The following is an 18,955-nucleotide window of genomic DNA, read 5'->3' on the forward strand; positions in this document are numbered from 1 at the left end:
TGCCGCGGAGTGGCTAGGCCCGTGAGCCATGGCCGCTGAGCCTGCTCGTCCGGAGCCTGTGCTCCGCAATGGGAGAGGCAACAACAGTGAGAGGCCCGGGTACCAAAAAAAATACCAAAAAAAAAAAAAGCCTCCTGGGCTTGCTGTCTCCTTTAAGCCCTTTCAAGGGTATTTCGCACTGTGACTTTGTTTCATCCACTAGTACTCTTCACCTTCTGTTGAATCTCTAGTCTGCTTATGGTCTCTTCTCCTCTTTGTATACGTGTTTCTTTTCTGTTTTAATGGGGGCCTTGAGAAGTAAAGAAGAGAAAACGTGCTCTATCAGCTTGAACCAGAAGCCCCACTTTTTTTAAAATATGTATATTTATTTATTTATTTATTTTTTGGCTGCGTTGGGTCTTCATTGCTGTGCCCGGGCTTTCTCTAGTTGCAGCAAGCAGGGGCTACTCTTCGTTGCGGTGCGCGGGCTTCTCATTGCGGTGGCTTCTCCCGTTGCGGAGCACGGGCTCTCGGCGCATGGGATTCAGTAGTTGTGGCTCGTGGGCTCTAGGGTGCAGGCTCAGTAGTTGTGGCGCATGGGCTTAGTTACTCTGCAGCATGTGGGATCTTCTTGGACCAGGGATTGAACCCGTGTCCCCTGCATTGGCAGGCGGATTCTTAACCACTGCGCCACCAGGGAAGTCCCAGAAGCCCCACTTTTGATTTCGGTATCTGATTTCTGGATTCTGCAAGCTTTTCCCACTCTTCCTTCAGATACGAGGGACGAGTGCCTAGGTTTTACTTTTTGCCTCTGGTGGCAATACTGTAAAATAGTTCACGGGGGACAGAAAAGGCAAAGAAAATACTAGATAATAACCAGTCTCTAAGAACTGGAGTGTTTTTGCATCTGCCTTGAAGGTCAGAGATCAACAATCATGATGGCAAATACCTGAAAGGCTACCGTTCATTGTTAGTGTTTTTTTCCTCAGTTTGCCCTTTAGCATTCATTTCATTCAACAAAAAATTATTGAATGCCCACTGTGTGCTAGGCATTGTGTAGATGCTGACACTGGAATTTCAGTGTTTCCCTACCTGTGTAATTAAAGACAAGGGGAAAAAGTCCAGATCAGTATTTCCTAAACCCAGCTAATGATCGTAAGTATTACTTACAGAGATTTTTTTTTTTTAATAGCACCCCAAAGACAGATTTAGTAGATCTGATTTGGAACTACTAATGTGAGTGATATTTTGAGTGTTTCCTTCTAATGAAATGCAATGGCAATTCATATGTACCGTGACCTCTTTGTAAGGTTCTTGAATATACAGCTTCATATTCAGGGAACCCAAAGATGCTGTTTTCTTGGATAACAGTTCATGGTTAAAACCTGCACTGAACATATTTTATATTTTGCAAACCAAAATATGGAGACAGTGGAACCAGATACTTAACAGGATTATCAAAAAAATCATCAGTGTAGCCACGGATAAGTGTCATTTTTGACTGCTTCTGGACCAATCTCAAACAGGCCTGTGCAAGACAAATTATTGTCTTTGAACTCCATCTGGTTGGATTAGTTTTTGTACTTTTTCTTAACTCAGCTTCATTTAGATGTTGCTTCCTCTGTTTACAAAAATATCTGGAGAAATGCTAATTCCTTAATAATTATAATTAAGATACTATTTAAGAGCAGATGCAGAAAATGCCATGCGGTACATAAATGGAACTCGTCTGGATGACCGGATCATTCGCACAGACTGGGACGCAGGCTTTAAGGAGGGCAGGCAGTATGGCCGTGGGCGTTCTGGGGGCCAGGTATGCAGAAAGGTTCTCTGGGTTCAGCCTTTGCCTGGGATTCCAGTCCTAAATGACAAGTGTTTTGTCAATTTGTATTTGCTCTTTTGAAAATAACTTTGTGCTTATAACCTTGGCTTGAAGTGAATCTGAAAACCACCCATTGGGGTTGGTAAATTATTTTTATACTTGATCTTAGCCAAAAGGCTGAGAAGTGATGATAAATTATTTTTAAAAACCATTAAGTAGTATATTATCTACATCACAAGCAACCATTAATTGGACTTCTGCTAGGGGCTAAATGTTCTCCACCTGCCAAGAGTGTTGAACAAAAACAAAATGCAGTAAAATGACTTTTACATTGTTATTTTAAAATAGTTTATTCTTTGCAACGTGCTATCTTTGAATGCTGAGTATGAACCTGGTGTTTGGTAAAACACCATTAGGTAGTCTTAAATAATTTTGCAGGGCAGTTGAGCTATATTATCAGTTGCTTAAAATTATGTTCTGTTCTGCTTGAAATGTTCACATCATGACACCTGAAAAGGCGTAGTTATTTGACACATTTTAGGAAGCATGTTTGTTACACTCATCTTCTCTATACTGTAACATGTTCTTTTCAATTAAGGTGCGAGATGAGTATCGTCAGGACTACGATGCTGGGAGAGGAGGTTATGGAAAACTGGCCCAAAACCAGTGAGTGGTGAGAGCCCCGTCATGAAAAACTCACTCCTTTGGCCTGTTGAATTTGATGTGCATTCCCAAGGTCTGCGAACCTGCCTATTTTTACCAAGCTTTATTTAATATGTCTCTACTGAGCTGGAAGGCTCTTCATGGTTTTCCACTTAAAAACTTATTAAAGGACAGAATCCAAAAGAATGCCTTTAATTCTATAGTCTTAACATCTTGGTTGTGTGTCAGATTACCAGAATGATTTCTGTTACCAGGTCAAAAATTGTGTTCCTTAGCAACAGACTTCATGTGTTATGTTGCTCTATCAGCCAAAACACACTTCTTTTAGGAAGAATGGAAAAAAAATTTTTAAGTGTTTACCATGTTTGCATCTAAGTAGGTTTATGGTCTACCGTGGGGCCTGGAATTACTATTTTTATAATTTTAAGTTTGCATGAGATAAAGTTTAATAAGTGGAGTTTTGCTGTGTAATGTAGCTTTACTCTAAATTAGGAATAGATTTTGATAACTGAATTTTTTTCTATGTTGAATTTTAACCTCTAAAGGCAAACTTAGAGTCAAGGGAACTTCCTAAATAGTTGGGTAAGCCTTAGACAGTCGCAGGGAACACCACTTCTTATGTGCTTTTTGTATCAGGAAATTAGGTCAGGACTTGAAGGGTATTTACTAAACACATTTTTCAAAATATGTTTTCGCTAACGCTAAAAAAACCAAGGGTCTGTATTAGAGGGAACCTCAACTACTCTAAGGGCAAGGGGGGGACGCTGTCAGTAGGAAATGGGGAGGAAATATCAGGAGATGTGAGTTAAACCAGTGCCTTGACATGATGAAGGTTGTTAGAGCCAGCAGATCTATATTTTTCATTTTCAAACTGATCTTGGGAATTGAGTGGGGTTGTTTGTTTTGTTTTTTAAAAAAAGAGCTTAAAGATCAAGAGAATACTTAACAAAATCAGAAATGCTTCCCTCGGGAAATGTTTTGGCTCATTCTCATACTGAAGTCTGTCTTGTTTTTTCCCTAGCTAACTGTGCTGAGTTTCAGAGCCTGGGTAGTGAGCTGGTGGTCTCTACAGAGAAGGCAGTCTGGAGGATTTATTTTGCATTTGTAAGGCAAGAGAGAATTTCTCTAATATTATGTGAACTATTGCTCATTTTAAACTGGTAGTCTAGTATTTTCCCTGATGTAAGTGATATTTTTTCATCTAGCAACAAAGTATCTCCTAATCTCCAGTAGTTTGTGAAGTTGGGGCTGAAGTATCTCAGTTGAACATCTTTCATGTTACAGTAAGTGTATGTTTTCTCAAATTTAAACTGGCTATTTGAACTTTAAAAGAAAGATATCTCTAAATTAGTTGTATTTAGGAAAACATTTGCAAATATCTAATTTAATGAGGACAAACAATTCATTATTAATTAAAATCTTTTTTACACTGTAGTTAGAATTAATGTATTTTATATTTTGCAGTAAAACGTAACTCAGATTTCTGTAGGCATTAAAACCACAGTGGTTCCTATTTGAATTGTCTTCTGTAACAGATTTCAATAAAATTGGACCAACTTATTGTCTGTTTCCTCACCGATAATGACATTGAAGCGGTCTTTACTCTGGAATACATTTTTGGGGGGAAATCTATGAATAGTATGCAGACTTTGCATGTCCATTTTTAATTTGACAGTTACTAATATTGCTGGTCACTAGCCACATGTAGCTAATTAACTAAATTAAAACAGTTCCTCAGTCAGTCACATTAGCTACATTTCAGATGCTCAATAGCCACCCGTGGTTAATGGCTGTTGTAGATAATGGAATTTGTAGGATGCCAATACAGAACATTTCCATCATTGCAAAAAATGCTACTAATGGACAGTGTGGGCTGCTTAGAGCCCACACTGGTCACTGTTAATAGATGAGCCTTGTCGTGACTGGTATGTCACTGGGAAAAATTACCAAACAACAGTACATTTTATCCAACACAAGAGAACACACATTTATAAAGGCATTTAGTTTATTTTTCAAAAAAATATTTTTGCTAGAAGGTTTGAGTGATTTTTACATGATCACAATCTTTAAATAATTTTTTTTCTAACCAAAAGGTACCATTTAAGTGGACAGCTTGTCTAGATTTGCTTTTGTTAACACCCAAATACAATTAGCACTTCTGATGGCATTCCCTAGGTCTTCTTAATTATCTACAGGCCAGGAGGCAGAGCCTAGCACAAAACAAAGTATGTGCTTTACACCTGCTGATTAGTTCAGTTGCATAACAATTAAGCAGAGCAGGTAATCAGGATATCTAATTCACACTATTAACACACTGGTTCTCGCCTGAAGAGTCTGATTCACCCAGAGCTCCCAATTATTCCTTCTAACCCAGGGAAGTAGTATACCACAACTGCAAAGAAAAGGGGCAGCTCAACTTAGGCTAGTGCTGGCTGTGTCCCAGTTAGGTCTGTTATTTTGTTCCAACTATGAATTCAAGGTGACCAATGTTAATCATATTCAATGATAAGTAGAAAACAAACTGCAAAGCCAAAACAAATGATTTGGGGATTACTGGCAGCAACTGCTGCTTCTCCCTTCCTTAAGTGCATCCCTTCCTTAAGAGAAGGTTGGTTCTCTATGATTCTTGAGTAGAACTTAACTAAAAGTTGAACTAAATCTACATTCATTGCTATAGATTTAACAAAAGGATAAAAGCAACTACAGACTGGTAAATTTGCTGATGGAGAGGACTGAGCAGCTTGTTGAAGGCACATCATAAGCAGCTTTTAGTTTGATAAGGCCTGCCCTCAACCCCAAAAGCATAAGGTCTGCCCACCCTGAGGGCACCCAAACAACTCAGTGCCAAGCTAGTGAGAGTAAAACAATGCCTGTCTCTTCTACCAACAGCCCAGACTGTATTTCCAAAATTTCTGTTGCAAGGAAGCCATTATTGCAAACATCAGGATAAAGGCCATTCTAAACTTAGGGCTTGGGCTAAATAGAGGTTTGCACCTAATCTCAAGATGGGGGGAAGCAACTATGTGTGCTGAAGCAAGTTTCGTGAACAACAGAGAAACATTTTAACCAGACTTAAAATATTTGACATTTAAGCTAAAGCATGCTGGACGATGTACCTCAAGGTGCCCTACTAAACTGGACGTGAAAGGCACCCTGGACTTGGGACAGCTCACCTTAGATTCTCTCTGCCTCCCTGTTAAGAGCATGACCATTTCTCAGAGTGGAGGAAATGGCAACTGAAACTTTGGGCATTAAGATTTTGGCCAGAACACAATTCTGTCTCTTCTGTATGCCTCGTTCTGTCAGAGAGTGAGATACGAGATACGGAGCTCTAAAGTATAAGACATTTTAAATCAATAGTCTAGTTACCCATTACAAAAAAAAAAAAAAGGCAAATGTCTCACATACAGGTTTGAAAAATCTCATGTTTGTATAATTATGCCTGAAAACCTCAAGAAGACACCCAACCCATTTTGTCACCTTTCCTAATGCTGATACAACCCTACCTGTAGCAGCACAAAGTGCCTCTAATAGCAGTCTTTTTAATGACTTGAAGCACAATAAGAAATACTGACCTGGTTTTATATTATACTAAGGAGTTTGAGTGACTAGGAAAGTGCTGGGGCTGTTTACAATATAAACATTGGTGTTGGTGCTTGGAATGTCTGGGGATGGGAACCCTGCATGTAAACATGTTCTGACTCCACCCTCAACTGCTGGCAGTCAGCCCTACCTTATGGCCAAGTTAAACTGCACATTTTAGCTTTTTATTTTCAACACCTCACACCTAACGAGGCATAAACCAAAGCATCTTCTGCCATTTACTTGGTATTTTTCTGTACAAGCTTCTGAATTTCTTGTATACACGTTTGTTGTTTTTCCTCCCCCAGTTCAGAAAAGATGTAGTTTAACATGCATCTTTCCCTATTTCCTTTCCTTTCCAATATCACAAAACTTTGTTAGATTAAAGATGCAAGATCCATTACTTTAATCCTAATGCAGCCAAGGGTAATAAATCAGGACAGGGCCACTTCTGCCTTCCCCCAGAAGATGAGGTTCATGGAAGCAAAAAAAAGGACTCCTGTGCTAGAGTCTCAGGGTTGGTCAAGCAGAGGCAGATGAGCCCTGCATGCTGTTGAGATCACTAAAGAAATAAGAGGGAAAAAACTCATAACATTTGGTGTACTCCCCCAGTTTCATGTCTCCCTTAATACCTTTCCTGTTCTCTCCTCTCCACCCACGTGCAAAATACCTGAAGTCAGTCTTCGGTTTTGAATGTTTATATTTTAAATACCCTTGAAATAGAAAGGTATTTGGCAAATCTGAATTTCTTCCATATGGGAAACAATTGCTGTAGAAAGGCTGAATTCTCATTTGTTTGACCACTAGTTTTGACAGATACTAATTTTTTAATGGGTCAAAACCAGAAAAATCCAGGGAATCAGTGTTCCAGCAAAAGCCTTTGTAAGTTAAAGCATTTATTATAAATGCTTCTTAAAACCAAGATTGAAATCTCTCATGTGTGAAGATAAGTGGACCCTCAAGGTCGCTGTCTTTTTCTCATACCTTAATCAACTCTTCCCAAAGCAGGCACTGTGCTTACAAGTGTGCCTCCATAAATAGAACATACCAGTCAGTTTATGGCCACTTCCTTTTCACCCTTCAAAAGGAATGTGACTCACTTGGAGAGGGAAGTCAGTGTAAGGTGCTGCTGGTAAAAATAAAACAGGACTGGCTTTGTCTGAAACCCCTTCTAGCTACCCTTTATGCCCCAGGGAACATCTACTATTCTCAGAGTTACGTTGTATCAAAAACATCCTGCATTTTTATAGGTTCTGGAATTAAAATTTAAACCTGTATTCAGTTCACATCTAACTAAGTTTCAAAAGCTGCACCAAATCTACTAGGCTTTTTTTTTTTTTTAATACTCTGCACTGCATGCTCTGTCTATATGCATGCGTTTGGATAATAAATATTAAATATGGGGGGACACACACACACAGAATCCATAAAATTAAAAATGAAACCAAACTGAACATTAAAAAATAGTACATAGTAACTAGGGAAATGAGTAAGGGCAGAAAATAAATTTGAGGTAACAACAGTGGCCCAACACCACTGATCTGAAATATCTGTAAAAATTCAAATAAGTGTTTGGAGATTCAAGTAACAAACCATCTGCTCCAACTTGGTCAGACTTCCCAGAGTCCCTGCTGAGTTTCAGTCCATGAGCCGGCACTCACACAGCTCCTTGTAAATCCTCTTCCGCACTCGGGGCATGTCTTCTTGGGAAAACTGGAAAGGCTGCTCTAAGGCGAGGCACTTGCAGTACTGCAAAGGTCCCAGAAACACTTAAGTGGCACGTGGAGTTATGTACCAGCCTAATGTATTTTACTAGATGCAGACCTAATAGGATAGGGTCTAAGGCAAATGATAAAGTTTGTTTAAACTCGTAAAAATGTTTTAAAACGTTTACCTCCAAATTATAGTCAATTTTCCAGGCAAGTATATGTCTTGGGATTCTCCCTCCCTCCCCACTCAATACTGTGAAAAGCCATACCGATGAAGGGGCTCCAGTTCTTCTAAAGGTGAAATCTGCTGAGAATGCAGCCAGACCTAACATGGCCTTTAAGTGAGAACTTGAATTTGTTTACAAACGTGAGTCTCATGAGTGAGCCCATCTTCCAAGATCTTCGGATATCTCTAAATTCATGGATTATGTACTATAATTTCCTTCATAAATGTATAACAACTTTTTCAATAGCCCTTTGAGACCTAAGATCTACAGCATGAGAAAGCACAGTGTTTAAATGTGGCCCTTATTTAAAATCTAATTAGGTTTTACTCTGTGGTTAAAGACCACCTACCAATGGTTAGAAAAATATAGTTAATACTACCAATGCCAAGGGTCTATGAAACAGACAAATTCACATCAGTCTCCAATGTGGCTTACCAATAGCCTCTGATAAGACATGGATGATACCAATTATTCATCTTCAGCCTTAGAAGGTGATTCTTCCTAATGATAATATATGAAAATGCAGAACTACTGCTTCCCAACAACAAAGGAGGGTTGGGAGGAAAAGTGTTCTGTTATCTGTACCTAGTACCTGTATACATCAGAGGGATCCCACTTCTCCCTAAACCCAATAAATTTAATTTATAAATTGTAAATACTGAAAAAACTATTTCTTTACCTGGAGCACAAATACTCCACAGTCACTGTCATTTTTCTGTTGTGGAATACACTACGGGGAAAAACAAAACGATCATTAAAACCAAGTATTCCTCTTCAGATAAGAAAAGCTGTTTTTATGGAAAAATGAGCGAGACAGGAAACTTGTCTGTATCCAAGACAGCTGGTGTGTACCTCTGGTATTCAAAGTGTTTGAGTTTATGGAGGCATCTGGCCATGAAAAGAGCTATCAATCAACCACAACTTAGAACATTTTGCCTAAATATGAGAAGTGGGAAATCAAATAAAATCCTATTTTAAAACTTCCATTTGGATAATTAGTTTTGCTATCAATTCACTGACAATGGAATCAAAATGGAATTGTGGATCAGAGGACGCAGTGCATGGCCTGGACTCTGAATACGTAGTAACAATGCTGCTTGGTAGTCTTCCCTTTTCATCTCGTATTTCACAACTCTGTCCTATTCTTTTAAAGACATGGTAAAGGTAAGCAGTATGTTTTCCAAAGAACTGGTTACTGTACTCTGCCTAAAGTGTTGGAATATGAAAGATCCTGATTAAATTTAGAATACCTGCATATACTACTGGGTAAATTCAGAATATTCACAAGTTCAGTTCTGGTTTGAACTAATATACTAGGTTATTTAAAATACAAAACATAAGTTTAGAAGTTAGCATATAGTACAGTTCAAGGATAAACAAATAAGCCTTGTCCCTTTGGGTTTGGGTTAAAGGTTTATTTCAAGACCCTGCCTTTTTAACAGTGTCTTTGATCCGGATAGACCTGAGTTCAAAGACTTCACTCTGTCAATAGTTTTGATGGCCTTTGGGGAAGCTCACACCTAGGATTCAGCTTTCTCATCTACAATAAAGAGCTTCTTATCCCTAAATGACCTGCCTACCTCACAGACTGTAAGGATCAAATGAGATCATACATAGAAAAACACTATGAAAACAAAGCAGTGCCCATAAAACAGAAGACACTGATATTTGTGACAGGGTTAAAAGGCTAGGCCTGCTCACTCTGCCCCGCATACAGCTTTTATGTCTATGGCCAAACACAGTGCTGCTTCTAGACTGTTCAGACTGAAGCACTCAGGCCACTTGTCTTCCCCAAATGCCTGGAAAGCAGCCCAGTACACTTGCTCCCTTAGTGAATGCAAATAGTCATGTCAGTATTTCTCTGGGTCTACATGAGTCATCTGGAAATAAGAGCCATGAGGCAAGAGGCAGGTGCCACCAAAAAAATTTTTTTTTCCTTTTTTTCAACAGAGCAACTGTATCAGCAGCAGCTGCCCCCAGGATGAAATGACTGAATTTATTTGCCCCAGCAGGCAGTGGGAAATTGGGCAGCCAGGTGATGAATACTGAACTGAGGTTTACTCTGAGCTGCCTCCCTGCAGCCTCTAGGCTCTCTATTGGTATCTTCATGATCAGTCTTCATGTGCTTTTAAAGACACCCACCCCTTAGACAATTCCAGCCCCTTGACATGCCTGGGTTTTCATTTTTATCACTTACTTACCTTGGTAACAGCAGTCTGCCAACCCTGAAGAAATTCAGGTCTATTTTTTTCTCTGGCTTCAGTCAGCAAATACTTTCTTATATTCTGGTTAAAAAGAAACCACAACACAGATGCTGTGTTCCATCAGTTGGTGAAAAATGGAACCTGCCCGCAGCAGACAGAAGCAAAGGAGGAGGCTGTGGCCCCACCACTGGGCAGAGTATGCATTAAAGAGTTTAAAGCTGGAACTTGATTTCAGACCTTTTTCAATTTATAGAGTGAAGGACTCAGACCTTCTGTACTGTATGCACTTAGACTGTGGACACTGGTATATGCTTTAATTAGATCTTTTTATGAGATGGTCAGCCTTTTCCAGGAGTAAGTCAACTTGCTGAATTTGAAACTTAAATAAATACTGGCAAAACAAAAAGAAAGCCTTAATTACTGCCAATGCCCAACAAAGGGAAGGAACCCATGGCAGAAATCATTAATAAATGAAATTTAAACATTCTAGCCTTAGATATACTCCATGTTTTTGAGGGCTGCAGGTAAAAGTATCATTCAGCTTCTAGAAAGTGATACTTAAAACCCATCCTGGATACTAAATACAGTCAAGTCCACTGCTGAATTCTCTACCAAGATGAAGCCTACTGAAGTTCCTAATTTTCCCTTATGCCCTCCACCTCTTTGTGTATCTTTCTCTGCCTATCTTTTCTAAGGGTGAAGTCAGAGGTTACATGAATTAAATTAACCCCCTGAAGGTGGAGCAGAAGTATGTATGTACATGTAGAAATACAAATATGTGTCTGTATATACATACATACATACATACACGTATCTGCATATTCGTATTTTCTTTCCATATATAGTATCATTCTGCAACTTGCTTTTCCAAACTCAGTATGTCTTGGAGATCTTTCCACGTTAGGACACAAAGATCTACTATATTCTTTTTAACTGCTATGGTCAGTTTAATGTTGTGAATATACTACAGTGTATGTATGTATTTAGCTATTCTGTTAGTAGAGCTAAATTTAGGTTGTTTTGACTTTTCACTATTATCAGTAATGCTGCAATGAACATCCTGGTGTATGCCCCATTCTTGTGTGCATATGCAAGTATTTTTATGTAGTATATACCAAGAAACAGAACTGGTACGTAATATGATATGTGTCTTTTTAATTTATAAGGCACTTAGAATTGCAATTGTTCCCCAAGGGGCTGTATCAATTTATACACTCCACCAGAAATTGAGAGTGCCTGTTTCTTACACCCACTTTAGTAACATCAAACTTTTCCTAACATAATAGGCAAAAAATGGAACCCTGAGGTAGTTTTAATTTGCATTTCCCATATTTCTGGTGAGGCTGAGCATCTCTCCATGTGTTTAATGGCTATTTGCATTTTTCCTAAAAATCATTTATTTTATCCTTTGTCCCTTTCTATTAGATCCTTCTTTTTCTTATTCATTTGTAGTTCTTTTTATATTCTGGATAGTGACTATTATCTATGTCACAAACATTTTCTCCAAATCTATCCCTTTTAACTTTATGACAGACAGAAGTTTTAAATGATGACATGGTCAAATTTATCAATCTGTTCCTTTAGGTCTTTTGCTTTTTTTGGTTCTGTATAAGACCTTCTACACTCTTTGTGTTTTATATTTAGGTCATTATTCCATCTGGAATTTGTTCTTATAAATAGTATGAAACAGAACCTGTATTTTACTTTTCCAAATAGAGAGCTAATTTTCCCAATGGCATATATCGAATAGCCTGTCCGTCCCCAACTTTATTATATACTAAGTTCCCACATACACATGAGCTAGTTCTAGATTCTCTATGCTGTTCCACCAATCCACTTGTCTATTCCTAAACCAATATAATTAAAATAGCTTTAATTTTCAAAACTTTGTGATATGGTTTGACATCTAGTAGACCAAATATTCCTTTGTTCAGTTTTGATCTACTTCAAAACTATTTTAGCTGTTCATGCACATGAATTTTGCAATATGAATTCTAGGATGAGCTTATCAGGTTTCATTCAAAATCCTCCTGGGAAACTGATTAGGACAGAAATTAGTTTATATTAGTTTAGGGAGAATTAATCTCCTTCCGATACTGAGTGTGCCTGTCTTCCCATCTATTCAGATTTCCTTTAAATACTTTAGAGTCTTCATCTCAAAGAATGTCCCCATTTTTTGTTAGAGTATATTCCTGGGTAATTCATGTCTTTGCTACTTTTGAAAATGGAATCTTTCTGTTTTCATTTACATTTTCTAACTGTGCGGGATAATCAGGAAACAAACTGATTTTTCTTGCTTTGTATCCCACCATCTTATTGAACTCTTATTAACTGAACTCTAATATTTTGCCAGCTGATTCTCTTGGCTATAATACACTCTACAGAAGTTATTTTGAAGATACAAGCCAATTTTAGCTCTAAGAGAAACCAAGGAAAATGATTTCTATCCACATTCAAAATGTAGTTTTAAGGGAAAGACAGAAAAAAATCTGATGAAATCCAAAACAGGTCATGTATCTCAGAGAGGGATCCAGATCGTGGACAGCTACCTCTTCCCACCTGGAGATTCCTCTTGTCCTTTTCTCTGCCAACATTTTTGACATGACATGACAGAAAATGATCATCTGTGGTACTGACTTCTGTTGTTCTATCCTAGAGCTGAGATACCATCTGGTCAATCACAAAATAAATGGGGAAAAAAAGCGGGGGGCAGTATATTAACTTACCTCTACACAAAACTTAAAATGAATGCCTTGGGAATCATAAAATGAAATAATTCGATTAGAGAGTGTCACAGTAATGAGAGACCAGTGGACTTCCAGGTGAATAGGAATCAACAGAAGACTCTTTTTAAACAAATCCACCTGATCAAGAAAAGAAAAAGAAATGTAGCCATCACCACAGGCTTTCCAAACCAACAACAAACAGCAGCTTCCATTTACTGACCTTTGACCTGTCCAAGGTCATAAAACTAGGAAGTGGTGAAGCCAGAATCTGAACCCAGATCTTAGTCTAAAGCCCATGTTTGTAACTAGTAAGCTAAAACACACAACAAGAAAATTGAAGATAACAGAAAGCACTGTTTTCCATTTAACCTGCTAAACCTGTGTTTATTAACTACCTAAAATGACTTAGCCCCTTATTTTTAAGCCTAACTTATTTTCTTATATACATATTTGACCTAGAATCAATTCTTATTTAGGAAGGAATTGTGGTATTAGAAAACAACATAGCCTTGCAATATGATCACAGGCTCTGAAGTTAAGTCTGGTCAAGTTCAAATTGTAGCTCTGCCACTTATTGGCCAGATGACTTTGGCAATTTTCATAGCTTCTCTGTGCCTTGATTTCCTCAATTATAAAATACAGATAACAATAGTACCCACCTTATGAAGTTGTTGAGAGTGACAATAAATGTAAAATGCACAAAAGTGTGCTTAGCAAATTATATGTAGCCAATAAATCTTAGCTGTTATTATCACTACCTCAAATCTCTCAGATGTCGAAATTGAGAAAAAGAGCCTTGATAATTCTTCATGTCCTTTACATCCTCACTCACCCTTCATATCGTAATACATATCACTTAAAAATCTAGAAACATTCACTGTACCACTCAAAATCCCAGTTGTGGACTGGATGATAAAGTAGTAGGTACTCAATAAACATTTGTAAAAGAGTGAATGGATTTTTCTCAGGCATTTTTTGTATTTTAGTGATTCCCTGGGTTAAAACAATTACAGGACTATTTTCTTCTTTAATTACTTATTTTATTTTATTTTTGGCTGCGTTGGGTCTTCGTTGCGGTGCACATGCTTCTCATTGCCATGGCTTTTCTTGTTGCGGAGCACAGGCTCTAGGCACAAGGGCTTCAGTAGTTGTAGCATGAGGGCTCAGTAGTTGTGGCTCACAGGCTCTAGAGCACAGGCTCAGTAGTTGTGGCGCATGGGCTTAGTTGCTCTGCGGCATGTGAGACCTTCCTGGATCATGGATCGAACCCGTGTCCCCTGCACTGGCAGGTGGGTTCTCAACCACTGCGCCACCAGGGAAGTCCCTATAGGGCTACTTTAAACTAGATTCTTAGAAACTATTTCTCAAGCGTTCTTTGCTTTCTGATATTCAGATAATGTCCTGTTCTAGAAGAATCTTCTACCAGTCTACATGACCTTGTAACAAACCACTTCTGCTTTTCAGTTTCTGTATCCATAAACCTGAGAGGTGAGGTGGACAGGAAATACTAAATAGGACATACAATTGGTCCTTTCCAGCTCAAAAATTCTGAGTATCTAAAACAAGAAATCGTATTTAAAATACAGCATTAAATGAGACCAAATTTACATTTTTCTCAAAAAGAAACTTTTTTCTTAATTATAAATCAATTTTAAAATAAAAATTGCGAAATACAGATAAAAGATATATTTCAGTTTGTCTGTCCAGATCTTTTTCTTCTTTTTAATATATTAATGTTCACACACGCGCACACACAACCTTATTACATATATGTAATTAAGAATGATGTGTGTGGAGTGACTAAGATAGAAAAATAGAGGATGTGATGATGAAGAGTCTGGTTGTTAACAGGCTTTCTTGGATTGAGAGATAATGTCTAAACAAGACTGAGTTTGGAGCACATTTCTTCAACATGTGTAGGTTAAAGATTTCACTTGTCAGGTGGAGTGTGTATTGAGACTATGTATTGAGACTTGTGTATGAACAAGAAGGTAGGCACAAAGCCCTCTAGTTATCAGAGGATTTAGCTTCAGGAGAAATGGGGGGTTATCTACTCTAGATGGCAAAGAGCTGGGAGAGGCTCATGGGCTTGGCATGCTAATAAGGTAGAATTAGAAGATGAACTTTCAAAACGCATTGTTTACAAAAATCTTTCTCACTGAACTATGCCCTCTCTGTAGGTATTAAAAAAGTTGGTTTCTCATTTGCATAATAAAGTGGAGAGCTAGTAGTGGGAACTTATCTAATTCAAAGTTGGTACTTAAATTTCTAAGAAAAAAATATCTGAAACAGTAACAAGTTGTATATTGCCAAAAACTACAGGAAAAAATGAAATATAATGCCTTGATTTGGAGATGAAAAGAGCTTCAAATATATAAAGTACTTTAAAATTGTAGAAAATATAGTTCAAAATGATGAAATAAATGCTAAAATAAGAATATGCTACAGCAGGAGGGACAAAAAAAAAAAAAAAAAAGAATGATGTGTGTGGTCAATTGTATTACTGATCTCAATTACTTGGTGTCCTCCCTGTAAGGATTATACAGAACTACCTATTACCATGTGGCTTCACTGCCCCTTCCAGCGGGAAAAATGTAGTCATATGATTCACTGTAAAGAGAAATGAATTTATCTCATGACCAAGCTGAAACTTCAAGAGCCATCATGTGGCCCTGAGACTGACATGTCTGAAGATTAGGTGCTGCTCCTTCAGTTTGGGTCCCATTAAAGGAATAAAGATGAGAAAAGACAGGATCATCTCCTTAGATATAGGGAAAAGCATCTGATAAAACTCAACATCCATCTATGATTAAAAGCTCTCAGCAAACTAAGAATAGGAGGGAATTTCCTTAACCTGGTAAAGAGCGTCTACAAAAAACCTACAACTGACATCATAAACAGTAGTGAAAAACTGAATGCTTTCCTCCTAAGATTAGGAACAAGGCAAAGGTGTCCTCTCTCATTACTTTTATTCAACAACGTACTAGAAGTCCTAGCCAGTTCAATAAAGCAAGAAAAAGATGGCATACGATTTGGAAAGGAAAAAATAAAACAGTCATTACTTACAGACATGACTTTCTATGAAATTCTCACAGAATCTACAAAAAAGCTCCTAAAACCAGTGAGTCTGACAAGTCACAGGATACAAGGTAAATTTACAGAAATCAATTGTATTCCTATATACTAACTGCAAACAATTGGAAGATAACGTTTTAAAAATTCTGTTTTTAGCAGTTTCATCAATATGAAACACTTAGGGATACATTAAAAAAAATAAGAGCTCACATGCCACAATTAAGGAGCCCAGCGGCTGCAACTAAGGAGCCTGCAAGTTGCAACTAAGGAGCACATGTGCTGCAACTAAAGGAGCTGGTGAGCCACAACTAAGGATCCCGCCTGCTGCAACTAAGACCCAGCGCAACCACGTAAATAAATAAATAAATACATGCAAGACTGTACACTAAGATTTATAAAATACTGCTGAGAAAAATTAAAGACTCAAATAAATGGAAAATATACCATGTCATGGGCTAGAAGACTTAATACCGTTAAGATGTCCATTCTACCCAAATGAACATACAGATTAAACACAATCCCAATCATAATCCAGCAAGTTTTTTAAAAGTAGAGATTGACAAAATGATTCTAAAATTTATATGAAAATGCAAAAGGACCTAGAATTGCCAAAGCAATCTGGAAAAAGAAGGCTAAAGCTGGACACTTACACTGATTTTAAGACAAACTGTGAAGATAAAGTGATCAAGACAGTGTGGTATTAGCATAAAAACAAAGAGATCGATGCAAGAAAACATAAAGTCCAGAAACAGACCCATACATATGTTGTCCACTGACTTTCTACAAAGATGCCAAAGCAATTAAAGTGGGAAAGAGAAGCCTTTTCAGGAAATGCCAATGGAGGGAAAAAAAAAAAAAGAAACTTGACCCCTACTTTGTATCTTACACAAAAACTGAGATGTACCAGAGATGTAAATGTAAAACCTAAAACTATAAAGCTGTTAGAAGAAAACATATGAGGCAAGTATTTTTTAGACTGGATACAGAAAGCAGAACTATAAAAGAAAAAAGTATGGTAAATTAGATTGCATCAAAATAAAAACCTCCATTCATCAAAACACATGTTTAGGGACTTCCCTGGCGGTCCAGTGGTTAAGACTCCACACTCCCAATGCAAGGGGCACTGGTTCAATCCCTGGTCAGGGAACTAAGATCCCAAATGCCTCACGGTGTGGCCAAAAAAAAAAAAAAAAACAAAACACTTGTTTAAGAAATAAGTATAAAAGCCACAGACTGAGAGAAAGCAGTAAAAAAGTATAGATCTGACAAAGGACTTACAACCAGAACTCAATAATAAGCACTTCTTTACTAAAAAACTTTTCATTTTTTAAAAAAATTAATTTATCTATTTTTGGCTGTGTTGGGTCTTCATTGCTGCACGCGGGCTTTCTCTAGTTGCGGCGAGCAGGGGCTACTCTTCATTGCAGTGTGCGGGCTTCTCACTGCAGTGGCTTCTCTTGTTGAGTAGCACGGGTTCTAGGCACGCAGGCTTCAGTAACTGCAGCATGTGGGCTCAGTAGTTGTGGCTTGCGGGCTCTAGAGCGCAAGCTCCGTAGTTGTGGCACATGGGCATAGCTGCCCCGCAGCATGTGGGATCTTCCTGGACCAGGGATCGAACCTGTGTCCCCTGCATTGGCAGGTGGATTCTTAATCACTGCGCCACCAGGGAAGTCCCAAAACTTTTCATTCTTATCATTCACCCATTTTTCTATTGAGTTGGTGAGGTCTTTTTCTTATTGATATGTAGAAGCACTTTATATATTTAAAAAATTAGTTCTGTGATTTGAATTGCAAATATTTTTTCCCAGTTTACTGTTTGTCCTTTTAGGTAATTAATTCTTTTTTTTTTTTTTTTTTTAATGTCATCTGAGCTTTAAGTTGTACACAGAATGGACTTTGCTACTCTGAGATTATTTTTTTAAAGTTCTGCTATGGATTTCCTTTGTACTTCCACTATTTCACTGTCTTGTTGCATTCAAATCTTTGGTCGTTCTGTAATTTATCTTAATGTAGTCTAATTTAGTGAGTACTTAATTCTTCTTTCATTTTTTCTTTAATAATAATGCATTTATGGCCATTATTTTTTCCTCAAAACAGCTTTCATTATGTTCCATAGTGGTTGGTAAGATGTGTTCCCCTTTCTATCTTTTTCTAGACAGTTTGTATATAATTTCATTTTTTATTTTCTTTTAGACCCAGGGGTCATATCAAGGGTTTATATCTAGTGCAATTTTTTAATTACGTTTTTTTAGTCATCTTTTAATATTTATTTTTAATTTAACTGAACTGTGATTAAGGAATAGTGTAATAATTTTCTTTGTGGCCAAGTACATGGTCAATTTTTTACAAATGTTCCTTAGATATAGGAATAAATGTATATTCTCTTTTTGAGGGGTATAAAGATCTAGTATATATCTATTAAACCAAAAGCACTGGTTGTATTATTTTTTATTTATGATCTTATTTTTTATCTACTAGATTTGTCCAACTATGAAAGAGGTCTCCCATTATCACTATTTACCAAGGTCTCCTAGCTTTTGTAATCATTGTTATATCTCCTATGTACTGAAGTTTTATCATACAGTGTACTTTTCACCTTAAATTCTACCTCATCTGCTGTTAATACTGCTATTCCTCCTTTTTGCTTGCCACTCCTTTCTTTTGGTTTGCATTTGCCTAGTACCTCTTTACCTGTCACTTTACTTTCAAGCTTTCTTTTTCATATTATTTTATGTTTACTCCTTATACACAGCATATAGCTGGATTTTCTGATTTAACCCAATCTGAGAGGGTCCAGAGGATGGAACAATTTAATTTATTCTATTTAATGAAATGACTCACATATTTATACTTTACTTTATTCCTTCATTCTCATGTTGTTTATTATTCAGGAATTCTTCCATGAGTATATATTTTTCCATGCTATTTACAAGGCATACCTTGTTTTACTGTACTTTGCAGATATTGC

The 18,955-nt window shown here is 37.5% G+C and overlaps 2 protein-coding genes across 20 annotated transcripts in view; one reads left to right on the forward strand and one right to left on the reverse strand.

The window, feature by feature from the left end:
* The window catches only part of NCBP2 (nuclear cap binding protein subunit 2), a 32,759-nt gene that overhangs the window by 3,560 nt on the left and 10,244 nt on the right, over window positions 1–18,955 (forward strand). For 2 of the 7 annotated variants that reach the window (XR_012331477.1, XM_073804070.1), the window contains exons 3-4: window positions 1,654–1,792; window positions 2,400–2,474. Coding sequence is in view for 6 of the 7 variants with exons in the window: in XM_073804070.1 (XP_073660171.1) it covers window positions 1,654–1,792; window positions 2,400–2,471 (211 nt within the window). In the remaining variant the exon portion in view is untranslated. Of the gene's footprint in view, window positions 1–1,653; window positions 1,793–2,399; window positions 2,660–3,485; window positions 3,899–18,955 lie in introns of those variants that run through there. The other 5 variants (XM_033855657.2, XM_073804071.1, XM_073804069.1 and 2 more) reach the window with 4 other exon arrangements.
* SENP5 (SUMO specific peptidase 5) overlaps window positions 3,359–18,955 on the reverse strand; it is a 42,460-nt gene continuing 26,863 nt past the window's right edge. For 3 of the 13 annotated variants that reach the window (XM_019922719.2, XM_019922720.3, XM_019922718.3), the window contains 4 exons: window positions 12,913–13,050; window positions 10,184–10,267; window positions 8,662–8,712; window positions 3,359–7,795 (listed from right to left, as the gene is read on the reverse strand). In XM_019922719.2, coding sequence (XP_019778278.1) covers window positions 7,685–7,795; window positions 8,662–8,712; window positions 10,184–10,267; window positions 12,913–13,050 — 384 coding nt within the window. In that variant the 3' untranslated portion in view covers window positions 3,359–7,684. Of the gene's footprint in view, window positions 7,886–8,661; window positions 8,713–10,183; window positions 10,268–10,463; window positions 10,578–12,912; window positions 13,051–13,959; window positions 14,469–18,955 lie in introns of those variants that run through there. The other 10 variants (XM_019922725.3, XM_019922723.2, XM_019922722.3 and 7 more) reach the window with 9 other exon arrangements.

This window comes from Tursiops truncatus, chromosome 4 (assembly GCF_011762595.2).
Source record: "Tursiops truncatus isolate mTurTru1 chromosome 4, mTurTru1.mat.Y, whole genome shotgun sequence".
Classification (NCBI taxonomy): Eukaryota; Metazoa; Chordata; class Mammalia; order Artiodactyla; family Delphinidae; genus Tursiops; species Tursiops truncatus.